Source organism: Aulonocara stuartgranti (assembly GCF_965226115.1).
Source record: "Aulonocara stuartgranti genome assembly, chromosome: 5".
Classification (NCBI taxonomy): Eukaryota; Metazoa; Chordata; class Actinopteri; order Cichliformes; family Cichlidae; genus Aulonocara; species Aulonocara stuartgranti.
Window position 1 is genome coordinate 31,457,120 of NC_138943.1, and position 27,958 is coordinate 31,485,077.

The 27,958-nt window shown below is 40.1% G+C and overlaps 2 protein-coding genes across 6 annotated transcripts in view; both read right to left on the reverse strand.

Annotated features, from left to right (window-relative positions):
• On the reverse strand, nt 1–5,388 carry setmar (SET domain and mariner transposase fusion gene). The gene is made up of 2 exons (XM_082532467.1): nt 5,251–5,388; nt 1–3,030 (listed from the first exon to the last, which is right to left on the reverse strand). The coding sequence occupies exons 1-2, from the start codon at nt 5,341–5,343 to the stop codon at nt 2,239–2,241; spliced, it is 885 nt and encodes a 294-aa protein (XP_082388593.1). The 5' UTR covers nt 5,344–5,388; the 3' UTR covers nt 1–2,238.
• Nucleotides 5,389–18,404: 13,016 nt separating this feature from the next.
• The window catches only part of lrrn1 (leucine rich repeat neuronal 1), a 31,458-nt gene continuing 21,904 nt past the window's right edge, over nt 18,405–27,958 (reverse strand). For 3 of the 5 annotated variants that reach the window (XM_082532076.1, XM_082532075.1, XM_082532078.1), the window contains one exon: nt 18,405–21,521. In XM_082532076.1, coding sequence (XP_082388202.1) covers nt 19,221–21,374 — 2,154 coding nt within the window. In that variant the 5' untranslated portion in view covers nt 21,375–21,521 and the 3' untranslated portion in view covers nt 18,405–19,220. Of the gene's footprint in view, nt 21,522–22,172; nt 22,208–26,283; nt 26,343–27,958 lie in introns of those variants that run through there. The other 2 variants (XM_082532077.1, XM_082532079.1) reach the window with 2 other exon arrangements.

The following is a 27,958-nucleotide window of genomic DNA, read 5'->3' on the forward strand; positions in this document are numbered from 1 at the left end:
TTATGTTAGCAGAAGTTCTTTATGCAGATATCCAAGTAACATTTCATAAAATAAATACCAAAAATTCTCGAAAAGATCCAAAAGAGTACATTTTAGTCACACTGGTATGAAACAGCACGTCATCCTATTGTGGAATTTTTTGGACATTCCAGTTTCTTGATTTGTCCTGAACACTGATTCAAGCCGCTACCACACACATGCAGAAACAATGACCGCAGTCTACGGTCAAAATCCAGTCCCACAGTGACATGGCACTGTAAAGCATGTTTGGCTTATTTTTTTCCCCCGACTGGTGGAGGGAGCTGGGAGGGTGTCTGGTAGGGAAGTTCACCTCATGTGATTAACTGCTGGTTGCTAGGTGACAACCCTGGAAAGGAGCCATACATGTAGCAGCCAGGATTTGAGCTCATCCATCGTGCACCTCCGAACCAACCGCTGCTGTCCAAACCACCGCCTGTACACACAGCCGGTTGCCATGGGGATTCCAGGGACATTGACTCAAAATAAAATGACATGAGTCATGATTTTGAAGACCGATTGTCTTTCTTCTTACACTCTGTTCTTTTTTTTGTTTTTTGTCTTTTTTTGTTTGCACTGACAGTGGAATCTAATTTTTCACAAAGGCAAAACAAAGAAAAGACCAGAAGAATTCTAAGGACTTGACCTTAAACTAAAGACATAGCAGATGCTGCACACACGAGTTATACAAATGATATATAATATGATGTATAACTTTGTACACTCTTCTCTTTTATGTTACATATGCACAATTACTCCTGTTCTGCATTTCTCTGTTAATGTTGAGTCCAAGGCCACAGGCTCAGCAGCATCCAGACACTTTGCCTGGCTATTTCTGACTACATGCTACATGTTAGCATCTGCTGTATAACACTGGACATTTGTACTGTGTTACTGGAGTCAGACAGGGGAGGTGTCAGACATGTTGTGTATTTTTTTTTATAATACCCAAAGTTTAATTTAGCACATTTTAAAAATGCTTTAAAGCTGGGGTGTTTTTCAAATGTCCAGACTGATGCAAGGGATCTTCTCATCCAACTCTTTGGAAGAAAAATATTAGAAATCCAAATGACTCCTTTAAGTTTGAACGTGGATCAGATTAGGCTCAACGAACAGAAAGAATTCCAGGTAACCCTAAGAGAGGAAGGAATATAGGTTGATACGGCACTTTGCTTCTCCACTGGGTGACACGAAAACCAATCAACTTGACAGCGGTCTCCAATTAACAGAAGACTGCCACTCCTTCCACCACCACCACCACTGCCGCTAGTCTTTCTCAGCCCCACTGTGGCTGGAGTACTGGTCCCATTTCTGGATGAAACATGGTCTCCATCCTAATTAACCCAGATGTGGATATTAATAAGATGAAAGCAGGTCTAGACTAGAAATGGGGCAGATTGAGAGAAGGTTCTGATTTCAGAATGGTCACACTTAAGTGGGACACCTTGCCCCCCCTCCGACAGGGGAATAAGGTCTGTTTCTATATAAACTATACCCCGCGGCTCTTTTTAATTGGTCCCACTTCTCTTGAGGTTTGAGTGCTATGAGAAGCTGAGGATATCTATGAAAGGTGGCTGTGTAGCACAACGACAACAGAGACATGTCAAGCAGATGGAGACAAATGACAATTATCACCTTTTATGTGAGTTTTCCTTTTTGGAATAAAACATCTCACGTCTTTACTTGCACTGAGCTCTACCAGAGGTTCCAATCTCGATCCTATGTGACTATAAAAGGAAACCTATTAAACATCATTCTTTCACACCTGCCAGTGCAAATGACTTCACTACTTCTTCCAGAATCATGTATGGTGTGAGAAATGGGCCAGGACAGGACAATAACTATAAGACTGTAAATCACCTGGGAACAAGCCTGTCCTAATACATGAAATAGATTATACAAGTGAAAGAACAGATAAGAATGTCAGCAAGAATCTAATTGTTCTTGTTTTCATTGCATCATCTCACAGTTAGTGGGAGACGGCATTAAGACAGTGGCAGGTCAGCAGACACTCAGGGGACCAAACAGGAAGGAAGCAGAGATGGGCACAGACATGACTCATCCAGCTCATTGTGTTCATGGAGCCACCAACATGCTGCGTTGTCTTGTGCTAACAAGCAGCTGAATTAATGAAGATTTTAAGAACACAAAGACATGAATTAATAAGCATCAGAACAAAAGAAAAGAAAAGCTGAAGGTCTCTTGTTTTACAGTAATCTTTCAGCTGAGAATGGATAAATCCAGAGGAAGGAATTGTGTGCAGTTGTTGGAACCACAGCGACACACTTTCTTCTGGAGTCCATCTGTCCTCCTGGCCTGTGCATCGCTTTGCATGGGCAGCAGCTCTGCAGGACGCTGGTTACTGTATCCTCCTGAGTAGTCGAATGTCAGCTCCTCCTGAGCTTCAATGTCCCGTCCAGCAAACAGCGCCAATCTGGGAATTACAGAGTGCACACGCACTGGCACCATGACCAGATTGGGCATGCAGGAGTGGTTGAGAAAGCGACCCACGTTTCCCACCTGGGCGGGGTCCACAAACGTCTCAGTGACGGAGCCCGTGCCCGCGTGCTCCCTTACAGCGATAATGTAATTATTTTCTTCAGACCTCTGGGCAAGCTGTCGGCGCCTGGCCTCCTCAAAACTGATCACCTCCCCTGCATACTCACATACAAATGCCCCGTGTGAGATTTTCTCTAGTGTCCGGGCTCCCCAGCCCCTGTCCCGGGTTTTGTACACTTGCAACCTAAACCGCAGCCCTCTCTGCACCACCCGGTTAGAGCAATCGTCACTGCAGGTGCAAAGGGCATTACACTCAAATACAGGTGAGCAGAAACCCAAGTCTGTTCTGTTGAGGTTGAGCAGCGTGCCTGTGCCGTCATATGTCTGGCCATGGGTCTGCAGGCAGGAACAGCTGTCAATGCAGCACGAGTGGGAAAGGCAGGAGCATCCAGGAAGGGTAACTTCACTGGGGTCTTCAGTGGATCCTGGCCCCTGAACGTTATCTGGAGAGTACTGAAAGACAACATAAAGATACAATGAGCGTTGCAATTTAAAAAACAAAACAAAAAAAACAACAACTTGTGGAAATTGTGTAAAACAATACAGATGAAGAAGACAATCCACAGATAGTAATCAAATTCTTTTGTTTTTTTTGGACAGTTTGTTTAAGCATACAAGACTTTTAAGTATCTGAAAACTGTCAACCTCCATTAACAACCACATCCACACACACAATCATAATATGTCCTCTGGAGCATCACGAGTAAGGAGTTGAAGTTTAGGAGGCAGTTATTTCTTGTACTGCGTGTTGGTAATGTGGCTGTGATGCTTTGCTGCCATCTGTTGGTAAAACAATGAGTTGCATTTAAAAGTGCTAAAAACCACCAGGATTTTAGGAGGTTTTTGACACTGAGGGTTTTCTAGATCACTCGGTTACTTTTATACTCATCTTTTAAATGGCATAAATGAATTACAGCATTGTTTCTGTTTGTTTGGCTGATCCGTTTACACAGTATTAGTCTTTTTTGAAACTCTAAAATAACATAACATTGGTATCAACACTCAAAATCATATAAATGAGAGTTACACTGGTGACCTGGAGCAGCACCACCATACATCTCTTTGGCATGCATCTACTTTATGTCCATATTTGCACAGGGCATGAACAGAAGGTAGAGAGAGGAGCTGTGATCCAAAGTCCACTCTCACTGCACGTCAGTTTTAATTTGTGATCTCAGTTTGAGCTGTCATCGAGGCCACGGCCACAAAGTCAATATTAGGGGAGGGGAATTGTAGAAGTAATTCCAGTGTAATACAAATGTATTCAAATTCCATCTAATAAGCATGTACACTATATAAATGTGTAATGTAACAACCTACACATACGGTGATTGGCACTTCACTCGGACATCTTGTGAGCTTTCTGATGATTAGAACATAATAAAAACACTCATGTTGGCTGAATACAACTGTTCGTATGATGCGTGGTGAATATGAAGCTTGAACTCAACTTTGAAAGCTAATGTTAACGATGGCTTAATCATTACATTTTGACCAAAACACTTTCCTTCCACTCCTGGTAATTACTGGCCCTTTATTTATTATTAAAAAATATGTAGTTCCAGCAGTTTCGGTTTAAACAAGACACACAGACAGTAACATTAGTTTTTCATTTGTGTCAAGACTGAAATGAAGTGTTATAATTGCAAGGTGTTAAAATATTAACCACCCAGTAAACAGCTGATGGCAGCATTAGCGATTAGAATTGCTAATGACTACTTTTGGATAATGGTGTGTGGCTACCTGTTACAGCAAACTAAAAACACTATTTTATGCGTTCATGTTGTACCTGTGCCTTTATGACAGCTGGCACAGGCTCGAGCATTGACGTAAAACTAAAAGGACGAGTTTCTGAGAAATGGAGGGAATATTAGTGCTCACATTTTGATTATATTTGCATATTTTTGTGTGTGTCTCATCCAAAATACGTTATACGGACCAAAGTATTGGACACTACCTCTTAATATCTGAATCTCATGACCACAGGTGTATAAAAATCATGCTTCTAGCCATGCTGTCTGCTGTTAAAAACATTTGTGAATGAATGGGTCTTTGTAAAGACCTCAATAAATTCCGGTGTGGTATTGCAACAGGATACCATCATTGCAACACGTCAGTTCTTGAAATTTCTTCTTTTAAAGATATTCCATGATCAACTGTAAGTAGTGTTGATGCTGCAAAGTGCAAGGGTTTAGGAACTTACTAACGCCATTAAGTGACAGGCCACGTCACTAAGTGCTGAGGATCATAGTGTATAAAAGTTGCCCAGGCGGTTTTGGCCCAGTGGTTTTGTCCATATATTGTACAGCTACGTACTACTTATTTATAGTTACATATCCACAGGACAGTTAATCTGAGATGTTTTAAAAAGCTTTTTATGTTATGTTTTTTGTGTTCCCACCAAGTTTAATTAAAAATTCCGATGTCCCATGATTAATCTAAACACCACTAGGAAAAATAGTAATTGGCCTGTATCGTTGCTGTTTGTCTTAACTTACAACACGTTTAATTAAAGTTTTAGTGTCACCACATTAATAAAAAGGCAAGAACTACTTCTATTTTAACCACCCTTACACTAAGCTAGCTAAACATAGCGGCTAAAATATCGGTGCAGTGTTTTGAAATGCTCAAACGTGTTCAAATAGAGAGAAAAGCGAGTTAAAGTATCGTTACCTGAAAAGTATGAAATGCCAGTCCTTCAAATAAAACGGGAACCTCCTCCAGACCTCGACTCAGATCACCGCCGTGCGCGTCAGTCACATTCATTCCTGTAGCTGCCTGAAACAGCGAATCTGCTACAGATGTCAACAAACCAACTTCCGGTGGCTTCATTAGCAACTTTCGCCCTCTAGTGGTGGCATTACACCACAGCAATTAAAGCCTGATGGCCATTATTGACCAGCTGGACAAGGACACTTATTTTTCCACGTGAAAATGAAGAGTTCAAACACAAAATCAATCAGTTTTATGACATTATTTTTTTTCTTATTACTGAGAAAAAAAAAACTTCTTTCCGTCTTTGGTCTTCAGTTGTTCTTGCATCCTTTGCACTTCATCCTACAGTTGCTTCCAGTATTGCCTGCAGATGGCAGTATTCCACCAGGAAAGCACTAGTATGACTCTTTTGAGTCCTCATCTCCAACACATTTGCAAGAGAGGAAAGCACTTGTTTTAACAGAAGCCAAACATTTTAAAGTGCATTTAAAGTGCTGAACAACCTTATGTGCTTAATGTGCTATACCTTCTGTTTTCTGCGATGGGACTTTTCATCTGCATCCTCATCTTCCATCTCTTCAACCATGCAGAGATTCCATGTTTAACCTTTCTGTGGTGTTACACTGGCATGTGTAATTGATATGCAGTGCTTTATTCTGTGGTGGTTATCAGAAGCAGATGGAGGGAGGTCACATTGTCAGCTGGCATTTCCATGGTGCACACAAGTGACCGAGGATTTTCCTTTGAGAACCAGCCTTCATCTTTGTCCTTGGGCGAAATTAGTGCTGTCAGTAAGCCTGCATCAAGAGTTGGGACTGCATATTCAATCAACTGAAGTGAAATGCAAGCTTTTGACAATAAACTAATTGACAAATTGACTAAGTGGACAACATGAGGGACTGACAAATATAAAAGCTTTTGAAACATGTACCACGAGATCTCCTTTATCTGTTTATTTGTGCAAATTGTAAAATCTGTCAATTTGATCAGTTCTATTGAACAGATTTAGAATTCCCCTTAATTATCCAAAATATATGAGTTTTCATCCATTTGATCTCTATGAGGTCATGCAATGGCAAGTGCTATTTTGGTCCAGTGTGCAGAATTTAGAAGAATATATTGGCAGAAAATTAATTTAATATTCAGTTAAATTTTTATTAGTTTGTAATCACCTGAGAATGAGAATCACTGTGTTACTCTTACCTCTGAATGAGTCCTTTCTTTCTAAGGAGGGAACAGGTTCTCTTCTTTTAGTCGACTGTGTTGCACTGCCGTGTTTCTCAAGTACCCAAGAACAGACAAACCAAACCAAAGAGGCCCTTTTGCTTTTTCAGTGGTGGGCAAGCATACATTGTGGAGTATAAATGAATGGTTGTGGTTAAAAAAACCTCACTGATAGATGCTGTAATATAACACTTATTTTGGTATGATGTACCAAATGCGGTCCAAGGAAAGCCAAGCCTGTGGAAAGGTTGTAAAAACAGAGCAGAGCATTTGGGACTGCAGACAAATACTAGTCAAGTGTCCACACTGACTGTATTTCAAGAATAAGGCTCAGTGCAATATTCTGCTGGGAGATTTTTGTATATTACCTTGATACCTACTGTCTACATGACCATGAATACTGTCTTATGGAAGGGGTGTCTTGCTGCAGGATAATCTGCTAGGCTGCACTGCAGATGCTGTTCTGGGATAGTCTGAAGAACATGACTAAGAGCTCTAAGAGTGTTTATTATCCTCCATATTCCCCACTGCTTGGATACGCTGGAAAAGCAAGTTTGATCCACAAAGACCCCACTTCGCAACTTACAGGACTTATAGGATTTGCTACAAACACCTTTGTGTTTGACACTAAAAGAGATGCTGAAAAGGCCACAGTGCAGTGGATCAGAGCAGTGCTCTTACAATTAATTTTAAGTGGCACAATTGTTAGCTTGTTGCTGTTTAAATAATGCAAAGGCCAAGAAAAAACGTTTGACTAAATGGTGAAAATCAGGGAATTACAAACTCATAATTCATCCTCTGAGGAACTTTTTGACTGTATTCCACCACTTTTTCATTTGGCTGCTGTCAGCATCAATGATGGTCGAATTATGTGATCACTTTTGTTTTTTTTTTCACTTTGTAGGCTGATAGTTTTCAACTCTGCTTACACACTGTGGCATTCATTCATTCCTAAAGCACTACCCAGTCCTAACCAGTACAGATATCAGCATGATTTTTTTTTCTTTTGTTCTCAAAATGTCCCTTTTAATTTTTTTTTGAGCAGTGTATATAGGGCGCATAGTCTGATGCCCTAATTAAACAACAAGCTGTATATCTCCAAGCTTACATTTGAAAAATGTTGCTTTTAAATAATTAAATATGAATGTGGTATTTTTTTTCTCTCTCACATCCAGAGGAGGACATAATATGACTTGGCATTGTGGTTGTACTTGTGCTGGTTTATAAAGGAGTGAAACAGCTTCACTTGTTCCAGATGAGGCAGGTTGATGGGGGTCCGTGGTAGGCGCCATTGTTCGGGATCCTTTGATTTTAATGAGAACACACACACGTCCCAACACAAAGGAGCCGAGGCTGGACCGCAACTGGTTCGAGAGTTAATGAACCAAAGGCTTGAAAAGAGCATGTTCTCCGGGGAGATTATCAACCACGGTGAGGCACTCCCTCTGATACTGTGCTGATTGACTTGGCCTCAAATTGGCTGCGATCCTTCTTCCAGATTGCGAGGAAAGCTGTGCCGTGGCCTGGCCTGCTGGATGCCCTGTTGTCGACTCTGACAGTGGAGAACAAAGAAATTTTCAAAGGTTTTCCTCATCTGTCTGTGTCAGCGCGAGAAGGCGTGATTATGACAAGCTGACCCGAGAGGTTTCAAAGGGGCTTCTTCCAACTGCTCCTCCAAGTTACTCAGAGGCCATCAAAGGCGGTGAAGCAAACAGGGAAAGCGGCGTGTTTGGATCAGTCGCAGAGGCAGTTGGGAGAGTCGTGTTTGTGTTTTTTCGGATTTGGGTGGTTGAAAACAGGTAACTTCGGGTCGCATTCACGCACCCTTTAGCTGTAATCCCACGAGACTTCGATGTGCCTTCCTCTGCTGCCAGGCAACAGCAGTTACAATGTGTTTCACTCAAATGGCAAGATTTTGCAAAACCAATTAAGCAAGGAGTCAGAGGAGTTCATCAGCCTCCTGAGGCAAGCTTCATATTTAGCTCTTCACTCTGAGTTTGAAGAATGAATAAAGTTAGTGAGAAGTTTACAAGAAGACAATAAGTTAGACAGAGCTCCAGGTTTTGATTGAAACTTTTTTGTTTTTGCAGGCATCTGAAAGACGCACAAACAAGATGCTCCTGTCACCCTAAATTACAGTCAAGACCTCCTATATTAAGAATGTCGCAGGCCAAAATGATTAAAACTAGTTAATAAATAAATAAAATTGGCCTTTACTAAAACCCTCAATACTGTCAGCATTAAAAAAGAGAAAATCTTGGTCTAAGTTAAATACTGAATACTTTCTCTGTTTACAGAATACTGGACCTGTTAATGAGGCAGTGGTGTCAAACTTGTTTTAGTTCATTCACATAAAAGTCAAAGTGATCCCAGATGTGTCGGCCTAGTAAAGTAATGAAAAAGTGAAAAAGTAATGTCCTAAAATCTCATGCCAACCCTCATTTCTTTATATTTTGTTAGAACGATTAGAAATCGATGCCGTGAATTATTGAAACGTGCAAACATACCTGGAAATAAAATATATAGGGTAAAACAGAGTTTTTAAGAGTGAATATTTGGTATGACCGCCTTTATTCATCATCACAGCCCGGACTTTCTTGTTGTTTCTATAGGTAGTCTTCAAGAATAGTTCCCCAGGTTTCATGAAGAGCATTTGAGATTTCAAGATGATCCTACTCTTCTTGAATAAGTTTGAGTGAGGTGTCTTTTTTTTATAATTGAATGATTGATAGGTCAGTGTTAGATGACTTTGGCTCAGGTACAAAGATTGGACTAAAATGAGTGAAAAAGCAGCCAAAGAATAGCTTTAAGACTTTCAGATAGGGAACTATAAAGAAACTAGGGTTGACTCAAGACTTTTGCACCAGTCTGTATCAGTATATTGACATAAAAGTTTTATTTTATTTTAATTCTTTATGATTCTTCTTCATTTTCTAATCCTGTGCAATGTTGGTTTGAGCAGACCAGCAAAAGTATCACGTAAGATATGATTACAAAGGTAACAGGAGGCAATAATAACAATAATTACACCAGAAAAAGAAATGGAAAAATAATACATTGCTAAGATGGTAAAAGAGTGAAATCTGACTTTTATGTATGATTATAACGAACTCAGATCTGTATTGTAGTCACATTTAGTTACTATAATTAAATTCCTGTCACTCTCAAGAATAACACGCAGTAGCAAAAGTGTTTCGGTGTTTTACAGAGTAAAAATGGGAATAAGAGCACTGCAATCAATGCACAGCTTTCACAAATGAACTCAGCCAAGCAGGATCCCTGTAAAGATGCTGAATCTCTCAAGAGGTTCCATTCTTCTAAATCAAATCGATACCCTTTGTCAATTTCCACTTAGCCTGCTACGGGGTCAGTCCCTGTGTTTTAAATGGGTGTAATAACCAGTGGACACTTTCTCAGCAGGACCTCTTCCACTCTGGAGAGAAAAGAAAGAATTTCTCACTGAAGACGATTTGTTTGCATTTAGCCTTCTTTGACAGACAGGTCAAAAGTTTAGGTAGGTACCTACATTAATAAGGGTCTAAAAGCATGTTCCCTTAAACGTAGCCGTTCACTTCACGTCCATGGAATTAGAACGTGTCAGTGTTAAGTTCAAAGAAATCATTAGAACAATACCATGGCGCAGATTTCACATTAGCTCGTGTCTATGCACATGTTGCGTTTCTTCAGCTTCTGCCTTGTAAATTGTAACTGTCAGAGTATAAAACAGTGGGTGTGCTCACTGTTCACTGCTGATGTTCAGTCCTTGATCAGTAACTATCATGCAGCCAAACGGGCTCCATATTTCTGAAAGCCATATGCATGCTGTCTTTGCATGCACACGGGCATGAAATGGGCTGTCTGTGAGATGTCAGCTTGCAGAGAATGAATCCAATACTCAGCAGTGAATATTTTTTAATGGTGTGTTATTATCACAGCAAGTGAAAAAAACAGTTGCAAACTAGCCTTGTTTCCTTGAATAAAAAAGAAGCTAGGTTATATGATTCTCGGCAAATATTTGCTGGTAAAATTGAATTTGATGTTAAAACTTAAAGTGCCGAATGACTGCACGCCTCTCTCGAGCCATGCGAGTCTGCAAAGCTGTTCTTAAGTGGAATGATGATGTAAGCTAAATGCTAACTGTGAGCGTTGGCCACTACGAAAAGGCTCTCTTTTTATGTGTTCAGCACCAAAGTAATCCATATGGATAAGAAACAGTAAAAACTTATATGATTTACTCATGAAAGTGGCCACTTTCTCATTACTTTCATATATTGTTTTAGTAAGTATCCAAAACATACAAGTTTCATTATATAATTTTTCAAGGGATCTTATATCTGTTTTCACTCTTGTATGCTTTTCATACAAGTTTCACACAAGACAGATACAAACTTTATAAGATTTATATATATCTTTTCCATATACTGCAGATATTACCTGATCTTAAGCAGGCTATGCTCAGAGTTTAAATCAGCTGGAAGTGACAGGTTTATTAATATAGAGCAATGTAGATTCTCTGTTGAAGAAATGTATTGTAGGTGCAACCTGTTGAGGTTAAAAACTACAAAACTAAAAACTACTACTGCAAAACTACTACAGCATAAACTGTGTTTCACTTTGTCACTGGAATTTGCATTTATTCACATTCAGATTGTGATGCAGAAAATGTATTTTTTTTTTAAATAAAAAATGTACATTTTTTTGGTTCAAATCTGCTGCCAACACTTTTCTTGTTACACTGCTGGAATTTCAGCTATTAGAACCCAGATTACTAAACTGATAAATTACATTTGTAGGCCAATAAGAATACCTATTCAATCAATAAAATTCATTCAACTTTGAGCTGGCGACAGACTAAAGTGATTTCCGTGTCTCCTTTAGAGACAGCGGGGTGGTATCAGAGCTGAACACACAGACTAACCTTTACCTTTCAACTATATGCCTTTTAAAGTTTCACAGCTTTAATGTGCAGCTTTCATCTTAGAAATAAAAAGCAGCACTAAAAGCACAGTGAGCACTACTATAAAGATATCAATATATTTATTTTACCTCTGTGCACACTTTTGATGGTCAAATCGCCAATGAAGCTGAGTTTCTGCAATATTAGGTCTGCGCTCCTGTTTTATTTATAGTGTTGTATTTGACAGTTGCATTTTTTATAGATCTCTATCAGCTGTTCCTCTGGTAATGTCTCTGACTGGAGTAAGGAGTGCTCAATCAATCCATTTTGTACAGCAGAACTGTCAAATGACACGTCAAGTGCCCCCTTTTATGTGAGAGTGCACATAACCTGGAGCAGAAAGCGTGTGTCCGAAATGAAAGCTGGCAAACACCATCGTGATAACTGTTAATCCAAAGCTCAAGTTTTAAGCTTGTCTATGTCAAACATGCTTCATTGTATATCTCCCAGGTGTATTATTTACTGTGTATATAAACATGCTGGTATGAGAGCATTTCCAACTGATTCTCGACCTGGAGGAAAGTTCTTAATGCCTGCCAACCTCTTATATACAATGAAAATAAATAAATAAGAAATCAGTGAATCATGAGGCCATCATGCTGTGTCACTTGGAAACTGTGACTATACAAAGATTTTTGATATATTCATACTAGTCAGACACTTTCACCTGCTGATGGCCATTGCTAAAAAAAAAAGGTTAATCTTTTTTATAACAGCAGTACATTATTTAATTACTTACTCTGAGAAAGTCATTTATCACACTGATTGTTACAATAATTTTTCGTTATTCACTGAAACGATCCAAAATGCACTACAACAGGATATAAAAGCGACAGTTATTGTGATTTGGCACTATATGGCAAGTAAAATTGAGTTGAACTGAACTGTCCTATAATTTCTGGTTAGCAACATAAATCGTAGGCTACAGTCCTGGATGCAGTTTGGATTTCACCACCCTGCTCTTGTTGGTTTAAAGTAATGTTCATATTGCCACTGTAGGCCACTCTGTTATTTACCTCCTGCGCACAAACTGAAATCTGTTCATTGTGCTCAGTTTTTCTCTTTTAACCCGCTCACGGTGCAGATAACTGAAGCCCCCCTGCTTTTAAGCAAGCAGCAATATAATTGTCAGTGTCACGTAATTACTGAATTTAGCTGTTAGATTACTTCATATGTGATGTTAATCCTGCTGCACCACCAGTGCTAATGGCTCCACAGATTATAATATAAACCAAGACGGCCCATCTATTTCTTTTTTCTTACCAAGCTTAGCTTAGCATTTTTGGCTGCTGCCATATTTTTTAATCCAAACGTGCCCATATTTGGATGAAGGATTGAAGTTTTAACACTGGCCAGCTTTGTTGGCAAACTATCCCACAAACACAGGTACCCCTGCCTACCAAAACTGTGGCACAGGTAACAGAGGATGCAGCTGCCTGTGTCAGATCACATGAGTTATTTAAAAAAGAGGCATTATTCACAGGTGGTGTTATAAAGTGTTACCAAAAAGATTACTAAATTCCTTTTTGATACCAGATGATACATTTGCTAATTTTATTGCAAAATTGGGCATTTTAACATTTTGGGATGAGCTTCAAATGGCTACTAGAGGAACTGCTGTTTGTTTCGCACTTTTCATTCCTGAGGGACTAGTCAGGTAGGCATCAACATAATCAGGCCTGACCGATGTGTTCATAAATCTTTGCACAGAAATGCCTATCAATAAAAAGTAAACCTCTAGTCATTGTACAGGAGAACTTGAAACTGCCGCCCTGATAAAGTAACAAACCCCCACCTCCTTTACCCTTTACCATTCAGGATTTGAAGTAAAGGAGGAGCTTCATAAAGGTGAGACCCATTTGGGTTTGTGTTAGTCAACAGATGGCTGACCTTTTCCAACCTGCTTTCTAATGTCAGAGTTGTGCTGGAGGAAAAGTCGGAAGCAGCGTAAGGTCAGATGTAAACCAAGGTGGAAATCCACTGCTTTTTGTTTTAGTTTAACTTTAATACACAGATAAAAATGGCCACTCCCACACACCAGTTAATATGAGTATGAGTACATTTCACATTGTTTTAACAAAGCAATCAGTACATTGATGACATACACATTGTTTCACCTTCATGACCCTCAAAGTTTCATCTGTCTCTGCTTTCGTTATTTGCTTATTTTGGGCTATTTTTCACATGGATGCTGACTTTCATTGCCGAGCCTGTTTGAATTAAGACACAACTGTAATAGTAGGAGCTACATCTAAGAAGATGGAAATGAGCTTGAATCCTCTGTGTGAGCCCCGAGACTTAACACACATTCATGCTCACAGTAGGCTGCAGGCAAAAAGCGTAGCGCTTTAATTGGGCCCTCAGAGAAAACAGCGGAACAATCCATCCAACAATTCATTATGCATTTAACAGATGATTAACATTACTGAAATACATTATGGTTCCACGCTGTTATTGTGTTTTTGTGTGCCATCATTCAGACACTACAGAAGTAATAATCTCATCACAGTCGAGTCCAACAAGTACACGACAAGAACAAGTGAAGCAAATCACTTTCTTTCTTGTTGATTGTATTCCGCATTATGAATTTCAGTTTGTTTAACATCACACGGTGACATCAGTGTACGGACTGCGAAGCGATGTTCTCACCACTATTCAACGAGCAAATTGATATTGTGTTGGCACTGGTGGAGCTCATTGCCTCATTGCCCCAATACTTCAGAGACAGCATTTGTTTACCATAATTTCAGTTTTTCATTTCTGCTGTTCAGCGACCGTTCGTGGCCATTTGAAAAACTAATAGAAGCTGCATTGAAAACATAGATCTGGATGTTCTTTGGAGTTTACCTAACAAGGAAAGGCTTTGTGTGACTCAATGTAGAAGAAAGAAATGGAAATTTAGAGTATGTTGATTTAATGGTGTGCACCAATGATGAAACTGAGCATGTATGCTATGAATTTGCAAGGACATTGTGAACATGCTGAAGTTCATCAGCTATGTTTACCACTATACAGTTAGCATGCTAATGTTAGCACCAAGAGAAACAAGGACAAAGAAAAGCTGATGTGGTCTATAAAGCCAGTTAAAAGGACAAATATATTTTTTGGCCTTTTAACTGGCTTTATTGGATAGATACAGTAAAGATCGCCAGGAAAGTCATGCAGCAAAAGGCCACAGGTTGGACTTGAACTCTGGCCATGTGGCATATGGTTGCCTGCGCATCTGTCTGAGCTAAACCAGCACCCTAAAACCTGTAAGGTTTAATTGGGAGTGTGTTATAAAGCCCTTCAACATAAAGGGCTTTATAACACACTCTCATATCAGTGAGGGGTTCATAACTACAGTGTTCACCGGTGTGTTGTGTTACAAAGTAATTTGCTACACTACGTTTTTCTGTTCTTCTGTTATCTTCGTGGCAGGTGGAAAGAAAGAAAAAAACAATCAAACAAGTTTCTTTTTTCTTGTGTATTTGCGCTACAATCAGCAGATTTCAGTTTATGTGCAGGAGGAGGAAAATGGGGGAGCGGAGGACTGGAGGAATAACACAGTAAACATCCAGATGGAATGAATGACTAATTAAGTCCATGGCAAGAAACCCCTTACTGTCACACAGTAGATTAATTTCAAAGAACAATTATTGAACACAAGATAAATTAACTATTTTTAACCATTGCAGTTAGCTGTGTTCAGTCATCCTTGAGGGGCAAGGTGTGATTTTCTTTTCTATCATAGGCTTCTATAAAGGTTCTGAGAGCTTAAGGTTCTGTTTGTGTCTTTACCGTAGTTTAGTGCATTCATTTTAATATTAAAAACTCCCAGGGTAATTAGCTGTGGCTCAGGTGGTAGAGTGGGCCATCAGTCCCCAGCTTCTCCTGTGCATGTCTCAAATTATCCTTGGGCAATATACTGAACCCCAAGTTGCCCCAATACTGAATGTGAGATACAAGGTGTATGTAATCAGCATCTAGTATATGAAAGAAATCGCAGCTTAACTATTAAGCTACATGCATTTTAAATGTCTGCATCCCCACTGTTACAAATCCTGCCTCAGCTCACCTAAATTCACTGCCATTAGCGTCTCTCCAGTGTTCTGTCGTAATAAGGGATAAAAGATGTGTTTTTGTTAATTTGCTTAGCTTCATTCTATCAGCTGGATAGCATTGTTCGCCATATGCAATCTAGATAAAGAGCACTTTACTGGTAGTGAAAATTTCATGTCTGAGAGTTTGGGGATAGCAGTAAAAAACCCTCACAGGTGCTGTCTCTGCAGGAGAGCCACTCACTTTCCAGAGGAGGTGTGAAGTCACACCCAAAATCTCCCCAGAACGTCCAACATGGAGCCATGGTGGTTATGTATGCCTGTGAGCTCATCACTTTGTTCAAATACAGGCAGAGAGAAGCCTGGGTTGTGAGAACTCTTACTGCACTTATCTTAAGGGCTCTCAATATATGCTAGTACTTTGCTTTCAACAGTGGCCTTCGTTGGGGTTAAACTTGGTCATTACTGGATGATGCTAACATATCTAATTTGCCAGGTGAGCAGGAGTCATGTAGAGTGGAGATTTCTATTTAGCATAATAGAAATGCTAAATAGAAATAGAAATAGAAATTTCACATAAGAAAAGCATATGTCTTCAGTTGTAAGTATATGTATCCCCAATGCCATCATTTCTCACAGCTAGTATATGCTGTGAAATATGTTCAACATTTTCCAAACACATTGGTTAGTAGACATCAAAAATGGTGTTTCTTCTCATCTTGAATGTGAAATCACAGTGTCTGTAAATAAAAAGGGCAGGGATAGCTCAGTAGGTAGAGTGGTGGCCCCATGATCGGAAGGTCGGGGGTTCGACTCCACTGAACGGCTACCCTGAGGTACCCCTGAGCAAGGTACCATCCCTACACACTGCTCCCCGGGCGCTGCACTGGCGGCTGCCCACTGCTTCACTGGGTGAATGGGTTAAATGCAGAGGAACTATTTTCCCTATGGGGACTAACACGCACACTTTACTTTACTTGTCTAACAAAAGCTAAGCTCACTTCTGTGCATTGCTTTAAGATAGACCCATTTACAATACTTGACGTAATATGGAAAATAAATTAGACAAAACCTCTTCAAGCAAAGAAACAGAGATCATCCAATGGCCCCCAAAAGAATTAGAACCTGCACAAATATTTGCACACTGACATTGTGGTTCTCATACAGTATTCATCCACTTCAGCTGGAGTTTTACATCGTTCACCTCGAGTGTAACAAAAGAAAAAGGAAGCCATAGACTCCCCCATGTCATTTTGCTTCACCTTCAGCGCAAAGACTGAGCTTCTCTCGCTCCGCACCTTTGAAAGCGTACATGATGTTTTAGTGGTTTCCCACCTGCAGGGTGTTGACCTTGTCAGTGGTATTTCAGGCTCCGGGGACTTCTCTCACTTGGCTGCCACAGCCTGCAGGTGGATGAAGGGAGGAGTTGTCATGGAAACCGGCCACTGGGATGGGACACGGTGCAGGCTCCGCCGCACGCTTTGAAAAGCTTTCATTGATAGCTGTCCCAATGAGCTGATTTCCGGTCTGTTACTAAGCTACCCGCTGAGTCTGTATAAAGGCTCGCCCATTTCCTGCAGATTAAAGGACTGCAGCGGATGTTTCAAAGTAGCACTTTCAATGCTCAGGTTTTACAAATGCCCGACCACTCATGAGGTGTCTTCTTCTTGCAGCATGAACAACATTCCTGATATTTCCTTGCACAATCTATAATGATTGTGTAAGTGTCCTGTGATGATATCTGTTCATTGAAAACTATAATTGATGACAGAGAAACAGCTGCTACACATAAAGTAATGAATGGCTGATGAACTGTCCATTGTTTTTCCCCCTGCAGCGTAGGAGATTTGTCTCCATTGCAGCAATAATTGAGGCGAAAAGGGGCGGAGAGAGCACGCAGGAGAATGAACATGTTGTCAGGGGAGACTAAACGGAGATCGTCTGATTGCACCACAAGGCCCAGAGCTGTCAGTCAACATCAGAAACAAACAGAGCTTCAGGACTCCCACCGGAAAGACACTTTTTCTAGACACAGAGCCATCCCATTTTGGATTTGCATTGCAATGTAGTTCTGGACCTCGCTAGGACAGTGCTGGGCTGCACATTACTCAACATGAATTTCTCTGTTTTGTTTTTTGCAGAAAGGGCACTGCATAATTTTACTGACGGAGAAGCACAGATGATGCTAATAATATTCCAGCGAATGAAAATCCAACATGGCACACTGATTAATAATTTTCAGCCTGAGAAATGATGTATAATTTATGAAGCACAACATGCAAAATGAGAATATGAGACAGTTGGGTAATTATTAGAACGGTTGCCTGGTGGAAAACAGTGCTGCAGCCTTTACTGTAATTGTTGATTATCCACAGTCCCCATTTCCTTTGGTTTGTCTCGATTATGTTATACTTCCTGGGGTGTTTTCTTTCTATTATGGACTTGGGAATGCTATGGCAACAAAAACATCCACTGTCTTGGGTTTGATTGACTAAATTCTTGGTTTTTCAAGTTACTGTACCTACTCTAAGGCATATTGTGCAGTAATTATAGTCTTCTGAGAGAAGAATTTAAATTGTTCTATGATAACCGCATCTTCAATTTTCTTCCCATCAACACAGCCCAAGTCTAAGTGTTGACAGACTTGGGTTACAGCCTAACACCTACAGCTATTCTCATCATACTGATATTAATAAAACCCAACATAGGATATTAATAGATGATGAGTTTTCCCCTTTAAGAATAATTTCGGCTGTTAAACCTTTGCTTCGGTCTGTCATTCATCAATTAATCGATGGCTGCATGCACCACACAATGGTAAATGAATGGTATTGCAATAAAAAAAAAAGGCTTGGTGTTGAAATCATGGTTTAGAAAATGTGAGGAAAAAAGATTTTATTTAACTTGTTCCTCAACGAACAACATGTTGGTGTGTGTAAACCACAACAAAACCAGTGATTGTAGACATATTATAGCAAAATAAGAAACAAAGTATTTAAGAAAGTTAAAAAGCCTTACATCTAGTTACCTAGTTTATAACATTCATATTTCTATTGCTGGCTTACAGCAGTGGCTCTGCAAACTTAAACTCTAAATTAAACATATGGTTATTTTAACGGACAAAAAGAAACTTAAATCATAGCTGATACAACGTTACGGAAGAATTTCTAACATTATTCAATAGACAGTATATCAAGTCTAAACATACTTTGTCAGCTTATATTTGAGTTGATAGACAAATTAGTATATATATATATATATATATTTCAGTGCACAACAGTCAACGGTGAAACTGTTTTACAAGAGAAAGAAAGATTACAGTCTCTAACAGTTTTGCCAGAGAAACGAATTAAAAACATCTTGGATTTCAGGTTTTTTTCCTTTGCTCACGCGTACCGAATCCGTGACGATGCTCATGCTGTGTTCATCGAAACGAGTACTAAAAGTAAAGCACAGTGACTACTAAGTCCAGGAAGCTAAACAAAGCTGCCGTGTTGTGTGTCAAACTGGGTAAAAAGGCAGTATGCTAAACTAGAGATTTGAAAATGGCGGTTCATCGCCCGCTTCAGTCTGAGAGAACAAAAAATAAATAAATCAAGAAACAAGAAAAGGAAAAGGAAAAAAAAAATGCTCAGTTCACTTTTACACAAAGAAGCAAATATGTATATTTGTGCTCCTAAAACAGTGTCCCACTTGCAAAGCTGCTCTCACCACATGTAATAACTGCGTGTGGTGTCCACCTGGCTGGGTTTGGTCTCAGAAGAACCCTCTTTGTCCTTCTCACTGTCTGCCTCCCAAAGATTGATAAGGGGGGGGTACAGCTCATTTAGTGGTATTGATGAGGTTTTCTGCATATACTTTTTCAGGGAATGGTGATAATTTTTCCTCTTCCACCTCTTGGCAATGTAGACACCCAGGGAGGCCAGGCTGATGACTGCAAACATTGATCCCATGACTGCTGCAAGAGCAGTGTTGGTCCCTTGGTCTGACATTTCAACGGCGAAGGTAGCCTGCTTTGTCGTCACATTAACGCATGACTTTTGCGTTTGCTGGTGGATGTTTGAGACAGTGAGGCACACCTCATACTCCGTTGCTGGCTGTAAATGTGTCAGGTTGTATTCATGAACATCCACGGGTACTCTGGCAGTGTAAGTAATATGTGGGTTGTCTATTTTCATGGTTGCAGATGACCACTTGAGGTTAGAGGTCATTACATTGGAGTTTATTTTCCAGGCAACGAGAATTGAGTGAGATTCGGTCTGTTTGACATTGATCTTCATAAGCTGCGTGCTGTCTAACAGGGTGCCGTTCACCCTTATGGCAGTCACTCTAGTGTCAGCTCCCTCTGAGTTTTCGGCCACACAGGTATATCTGCCAGAGTCTTCTACTTGGATATGAGAAATTCTCAGTGTACCTTCACTACTGAGGCTGTACTTGTCAGATATGGTGTCGATGGATATCTTGTTTCCCATGGGCGTCACCCAGTAGATTTCAGGCTCTGGCTGGGACATGGCTCTGCAGTCCAAGTCCACAGTCACTCCAATGTCCAAATTTTGGTGGCTGGGGAAGGTATCGTGAGAAATCATGGGCAAGCACTGGTTTGCTAAGTTATTCTGCAAAACTTCACGCACATGCATACCCCTGAACTCTGTTGGCATGGCACAAAACATGGAAAGAGGTTCCATAAAGCGGACTGTTGTTTTGTTGGAGCTCATCCACTGGATGACACAGTCACAGCGCAGAGGGTTGCTATGGATGCTGATCTCTCGTAAGTTGGGCAGTGAGTCCACTGTGGACTGATAGAGGGCATTCAGAGCGTTATTGTTCAGCATAAGGCTCTCCAAAGCTGGAACATCACGAAAGGCCTGGCGGTGGATGTAAGAGAATTTAGGGTTGTTTGTAGCCTCCAACTTAGTGAGTTCAGGAAGATTATCCAAAGCATAACGGTCAATTGAAACTAGCTCTCCCATGTTGTTTATACCAAGCTCCTTCAGTCTCAGGATGTTCTTGAAATCTCCTTCTTGGATCTTGTGCACTGGGTTTTTGTTCAAATCCAAGAACTTAAGGTTAGGTAGTTTCTGAAGTGCTCTCTGAGGAACTCGGACAAGCTTGTTATCATAGAACGAGAGACTCTCAAGATTGTCAAGTCCTACTAAAGCATTTCCAGGAATGTCTGTCAAATCCATTCCAGCCAATACAAGGCTTCTCAGATTGCCCAGTGGTTTGAAATTAAAGTCCATTATTCCAACAACAGGATTCTCCCCAATCATTAGGATCTCTAGATTGGGTGTAGATTCAAACCACTGGCTGTTGATGGTCTTGAGTTTGTTGGAGTTGAGGTGAAGCCTGAGCAGATTATGGAGCCCAGAGAAGGCATTGGCAGAGATCGTGTTGATCTGATTATGGTTGATGTAGAGTTCCTGCAGGTTGCTGAGATCCTGCAGACAGTAATCGGGCATTTCAGTGATCTGGTTCTCCTCCAGGTGAAGTGTGGTGAGCTGGGACATATTGGTAAGACCAACATCTCGAATGCTACTGAAATTGTTCTGGGATAGGTCCAACTCAGTTAGGTTAAACAGCTGCTCTAGCTCCTCACTGGTCCTGGCAATATAGTTGCTCTGTAAGAGGAGAACCTGAGTGTCACTGGAAAGATTTCCTGGAATGCGTGTCAGACGAAGATCATTGCAGTCTACAGTGATGGCTTCTCTGTACGTGGACTGGGGGGTAAACCAGGGTCGGATCTCACACACGCACAGCTGGGGGCACTCATTGCTCTGGACAAAAGATAACCCTGCTGATACCAGGATCAGGCCAATAAACACCTGGCCCAGAAAAAGGCAGTCTAACCTCCATCTAGCCATGATGGAGAGGGACAGCAGGTGGGTCCAATGACTTGGGAAAACGGTGTGTTACAGTCATCAACCAGACTTTCCACAGATTATGTCCTTAAGTCCATGAAATCAAATGCTCAGGAAATTCACAGCAGGATCTTTGAGTTTCAGGATAACCTGAAAAGAAGAAGAAAACATGTATGTCATTATACTGAAAATAATCTCCATCTCATTTTTAGAATATAAAGGGTTGATACTTTTTAGCTAGCTTGTTATCTTGGCCCTAAGATTTGAAAAGACAACACCAGTACCGGTTTGTTGTCCAGACTGGAATAGCAACTATTTCCATATCCAGACACTGGTGCTAATTCAAGCTTTACAAATATCTTTGTTGCCCCGAAAATGGATCTTAGGGTGTATCTCCACTATGGGTACTGTGTCCGAGCACCTCTGATCTTTGTACTGCACTCCAGAGTTCTTGAAGATGTTGGCCCAGATGATGTTCAGTTGGACTTGAGCATAGTATACACGTAGTGTGATTACTGAGCAACCAAACACAGAACCCAAATCCTTCCTCAATGACAGCTGCCCTTGTAAAAATGAAGTAATTAACAAATCTATAAGGCATGTGAGAGGACAGTGTGTCACTGCTTCCAAATATGGACTCAATTAAGCCACAAAATGTTAAAAGAAAATCAGAAACTTCCTTAAGCTCTGCAAGAGCACTTCTCAAAAGTGTGAATGTGCGTGGGAGAGAATGGGTTGAAATGCTGAGACAACGTGAAGTGTGCTCAGGCCAGAATCATTAGGTGCAGTGTGAGCACTTACCAGTGGGGGGATGGGAGGAGGGGATAGCAATTGTGCTTGGGCAAGGTACAGGTGCAACTGAGACCAGCCTAGTATATCCTTAATGACTTTTGTGCCTCTCTGACTGTTCTTTTTGCATATCTCACTCACTATTGGATGAAACATGATACAGAAATTTATGTTAAAACTTAAGTGAGCCTATATTATAACATGGTACATGGTAAAGATTATACCCGCTAAAGATCAGTATTGTTGCTGCCGTGGGCGTGTTAGTATGCTGATATTAGCATTTAGGTCAAAGCGCTACTGTGTCACAGTACACCTCACAGTTACCCCGACATGGATGTATCCTCTGCTTAATCTTGTTATCTGTAGGAATTAATGAAATATCAAAGATCGTTAATGTCTCTCATAAATGCAGCAATTACACAAGACAGAAGATTAAGTAAGAACAACTGCCTCTCCACTATCCTTGTGAGACTTGTCATTATTTGCAGCATCAACAGTTTTGAGAAAATGCAATTTCAGCTCATTACAATGCATGCACAAAACACTGCTCTGAACTACTTGGAAACAGCTCATATTCCATCGAGGGCTTTCATCTCTCCAACAGGCCCATAAGGACTCGATCATTAGCTTCTCCGAACATCATTACACCCTGTGAGATATTGGTACATGCCAAGCCTCAAAGAAAACAAAAAAAAGATGCACTGCTTAATTTTTAATGCAGTGTCTTCAGCATTCAGAATTTGGGGCAAACATGAAAAAAAATGATTTCAGCGGGCCTAGGATTTTTTTTTTTTCACAAATAGCTGAATATAGAAAGAAGAATGTCAAAAGTTTATTTGTTCAGCTCTAACAAGGCTTAAGACTACAAATTCAAGGAGTGGGTTGTTAGTTGTGAGAAGAAGAGAAACCTTGATCTGGCCATGCAGTCGCTTTGTTTAAGGAGTAGGAGCTTTAAGTGGTGTGATGGGCATCTGCTAGCCCATATGGCAGTAACACCTACTTCACGGAGTTGGAAGATAGAGCATTAAATCTGGCAGCTTTTACTTGAAAGCACTGCCACGTTTTAGACCCCTCATTGTGTATGACAGCAAGTGAAATACAGTCATTACATTTTTATCTAGGACTGATAATGCTGACTTTGGTGTGGACTTCAATATTGCAGCTACCCTACAGAAACTTTACTCTGACTCCTTGACTTTTCCACTGGATGAATTCAGATTATGTTGGTGATGCTCCAGGCGGTTCTTTTAGTGCACCCACGGTTGCTGTTTTGAGTGAATTGTCTCAATAATCATTGGATGCACTGCCAATAAAATATATCTAACTTGCCCTTTTGCCTCTGGAGATGAAATGTAAGATTTTTTGTGCAGCCACAACTTTTTAAAATCCAACGCTGTTTTTTATTCATTTATTTGTCGAGTATTTTCTCTCAAAATCAGACACAAAGGTAAAGAAATTCCCATCAGCTTCAGCTGTGCTTACTGCCTGTTAGCAAATGCTAACATACTTAAAAGCTAAACTAAGATATGGGAAGGCTTACCAATATGATAGCTATGATAATACTACATTATCATTGTCTCTGTTATTAATGTAAGCACATCAACTTTAGCACTTGGCTTAAAGCGATGCTGCGCAGCTTTACATTCAACATCCTTTCTTCTATTTTCAATTTGTTTACATCTTTACAGCACAAATAACTATTGTCACTGCTGTATCTTTACTAATGCTAATTAGTAATATTAGGTTGTCCTCAGTGGTTTTTCAGTAAACCACAGAGACACTTAAGCTACCCCCTAAGTTAATTAGGTCTATTTAGGCCTCCACCCACCCAGTGTAGAGCCACACAGCAGCCTTCACAATGGTTCCACCTTCTTTGTGGTCAACACCAGCTTAAGAAGATACCGCTTAAGAGGCTTTCGAGCAAGAAAGCTGAGTAATACATCTGAATGCAAACTGCCTGGCAACAGCACCAAGGAGACAGCAACGCGACTCTGTTCCGCCTATACCAGGGATTCCCCTTGGACAGGGCGGAGCATTGGTGAGACAGATCTTGTTTTTAAGCTAAAGGCTGGTATTTTGTGACGATTGCTGCGTACGCAGTCGGGGTTTGGCAGATGGAGATGATGAAGTGCAGATTAGCTGGGTGTAGTGTACTGGAATCAGACCCAGAGGAGAGAAACAGGTCACTTGGCACTTTAATTAATAGCAGCACATCAGTGGAATCTAAGACTAGAGAGCGCGAGAGCAGCGTTAATGCACGGATAATCTCGTTACAGAAAGAATTGTTTAAGTGCTTGTTTGTCACTTGGTCAATGACTAAATGTTCTGTTGTTATACAGTATTTAAAATGATTTAGCTGAGTTCATGGGAATATCTTCAGAAACATGGATAAAGATGATGACAGTATATGTAACCTTTTTAAACTTGTTCTGTAAATATTGAAATTGTTTTGCATAAAAGAGCACAATTAATGATAAAGGTCCATTCTGACACTGTTAGATCAGTGTCATCCTAATGAAATGACGTGTTTCAAAGCAGTGTTTAAATCCATATCCACGACATACGACTGCAAAACATGTTTAAAATATGCCACACATCAACATTATAAGGCAGATGTAGGAATATATTATTGTCTGCCCTCCTGTATTTAACACAAATGGGGATAATCTTAAATTCTCCCCGCCTGCTGAATGCTGACAACTTTGTCAGCTTTGTCCTCTTTATACAATGTAAGATTAAGAAGTTTCTTATCCCTTTTGGTACTGTACATAAAACACAACTAATACTTTAAATGCTGTTTTGATATATCTACAACCATGTAAAAGGTGAAAATTACATAAATATCAGAATCCTGATTTTTTTTCCAAACACAGGGTGAAAGATGTCTGGGGCCAAAACTGATAAAGGTTGCACAAGTCAATTGTGAGCACAAATACACAGGGAAGCTTAAAGAACCCAGGAGGTGGAGGAAAAATCAACAACACAACAGCAAAGGCAGGAAAGAGGAAAAACCAGGTTTTAACCACAGGTACCTCTGAACCTGTGAATGGGACACTTGAACCAAACGCCACAGCTTGAGATTTCAGCTCTGTCACCTCAGACATTAATAGCAGTTTGTTATGAAGTGTTTTGTGTCACCTTCTCATCACACCGATGGGTAGGTGTTTTAACATCACAGCTCACAGAAATGCATCGGTAACCTGAACTGCAAAACTTCTCAACTCTTCGACAGACACACATTTATTTTTCATTAGTCTGCTTGACTCTTTTTCATTTCAGCTCTCATGACTACTTTTACTGTATAATTACACATTTTACCCACACAGGCACACTTCAGATAGGTTTCAATGCAATGACTGCAAAAAAGAAAAAAAAAGATCAGTTTCACAATTCCTTCCACAGGAAACTGAATGATTTTCTCTGCCACCTTCATCATTAGTGGGTTAAGTCTATTAATACAATATCTACGCAGTTAGCAAAGTGATCTTATGGTAATCACAGCAGCCCTTAGAGTGAAGCCAGATGCACCTATTAACGCTAATGGGGGATTGTGGCTTGCTTTCTAAATTTCAGATCTTGGCAGTGTCCTTTAATGATTCATTTCCTGGGATTTGACAAAATGCATTAAGCTCATCTCGTGGTAGGGCAGAACTTTTTCATAGTGCCAAAAGAAATTAACTTAATTACCCCGGGTGGGCACAAACGGACACCTGTGAAAACAGCTGCACATTATCTATGGAAGACTTGATTTCTGCTGTGCAATGCTCTGGTGAGACACATCACAAAGACAAGACATTATTAAGATGAAATTTAGGCATTTGTTGGTTATTTAAGCTGTGTCTAATGCAAAGCACATCCATCTTTTGCATCACAGTATCTCACGGTTACTCAGCTTCCTCCTTTCAAAAAAAGTGAGCTGACCCCGCCGTTTAGTTAGCCCTCAATCCACTGATACCTCAGTGGATACTCAAGCATCACAACAGGGCGCATAGCTCACATGTAGATTACATAGAATGTGAAAAGGAGGCTTTTATAACATTTGTTCAAATTGTTACATGCATAATTAAATTAATAAGTACACGCAGGTGCCAAATCATGTTTTTTTGTAACTCTGTTTCCTCACCTTCCTGTCTTCTTTCCTGTCTTGTCACTTTTTAATAAAGGCAAAAGACAAAAATAAATCTGAAAAAAGAAAGAAAAAAAAAAACAATTACAGCTCGTTTTCACCAGCTGCACATGTGTGCTTCAATAAAAGCTCTCAAAGATTAAAAAACATACAAAAGAAAAGCTGAAACCAACAGGCAATTTATTAATTTGTTTCATATGCTCTAAATCAAAAACATTTTAACGAATAATTTCCCCATTGTTATTATGATGGGTCCCATTTATTTGGCTAACTTCGAAGCTCATCCACTTAGCATGGATAGCGGCAGGTACAGAGTCTGTCAGTACAACAGAGTCTGTCATGCTGTAAAAGCCGACCCCGGTCAGTTTAGAAAATTTCACACTCTAATGGGAACCGGGACACATGGCATTTACATCTGACCTCACACATCCCTAAAAATATCACATTTGTCTGCAGGAACTGGTGAGCCACAGGTCATGACCTGGCTAATATGCTAAGACTGTGTTTGATAATGCATCCAGTTTCCCTGCATCAATATCTGTAGAACGTGTCTGTGATGAGCACTTAATCGTGGTTCCTGTGTGTGCAGTGGAATATGTCATAAAGCAGCGGTCCACAACCTTTTTTGCGCCATGGACCGGTTTATGCCCGACATTATTTTCACGGACCGGCCTTTAAGGTGTCGCGGATAAATGCAACAAAATAAAACCAGTACCGGTACCGAAAAAAAGAAGATTTATTCATAACACACGAGAAAAGACCCAGGAAAACCGAGTTAACGATAAAAACGATAACAAAATAAAGCTGAAAACCGATAAAAACCCTGAAAACCATACATTTCACACCTGAGCCTCAACTCTCGCGGCCCGGTACCAAATGACTCATGGACCAGTACCGGTCCGAGGCCCGGGGGTTGGGGACCGCTGTCATAAAGTACAAAAGGTCTCTCTCTGAAAACGTTCAAGCTACTAAATTATGATGTCTGTCTGATTGCATTTTTCCCCTTAAATGTAACATCAACTGAGCGTAACATGCGAAATATGAAAAGGAGATTTAATAAATGGATAACAAGAGTTTTGCATTAGGGCTCTCTCGGGAGCCTGAAATAGAACTCTCCCTTCTGGTCCAGGTTCACCTTTTAAGTTTTACTTTATTAGTGTGCACGGATTAAAAAGACAAAACAAAACAAAAAAACAGATAAAACAGAAATGAGGGAAAACAAATTACAGGCGGAGCAGGTGAGATAAACAACCCCAGGGTGGCTATAAACACATCATGACACAAAGGGAACCAAAGTGAGGTGACAAAAACACTCCTGAATTAGATGAGAGAACCTGAGTGACGGGAAGCGATATGTTCTACAAATAACACAACAAGAGGTCGAAGTGAAAAATATAATCTACCTAAAATGTCAGTTAACAAAATAATGATAATTATATATTATAATAATATTGTATAATGTAATTATAATAATGGTTAAACCTTCCTCGGCGGCTCTTGCAATGTAAACTTTTTATTATTATTATTATTATTATTATTATTATTAGGATGATGAGGTCATCCGCACTTTTCACTTGCCTTCCTTGCAGGGTCTCAAATAGCCGGTGTTACGTACACGTTCATGTATTTTTGGAGAGCACTGTGACAAATTAGTCACCATGCTGGATTTCTG

Bases quoted from the DNA above. Each gene is read 5' to 3' on its own strand.
- setmar (XM_082532467.1), bottom strand. From the start codon at position 5,343: ATGAATGTGACTGACGCGCACGGCGGTGATCTGAGTCGAGGTCTGGAG. The intron at 3,031-5,250 runs GTAACGATACTT...GTTGTCTTTCAG, and splicing joins TGGCATTTCATACTTTTCAG to TACTCTCCAGATAACGTTCA.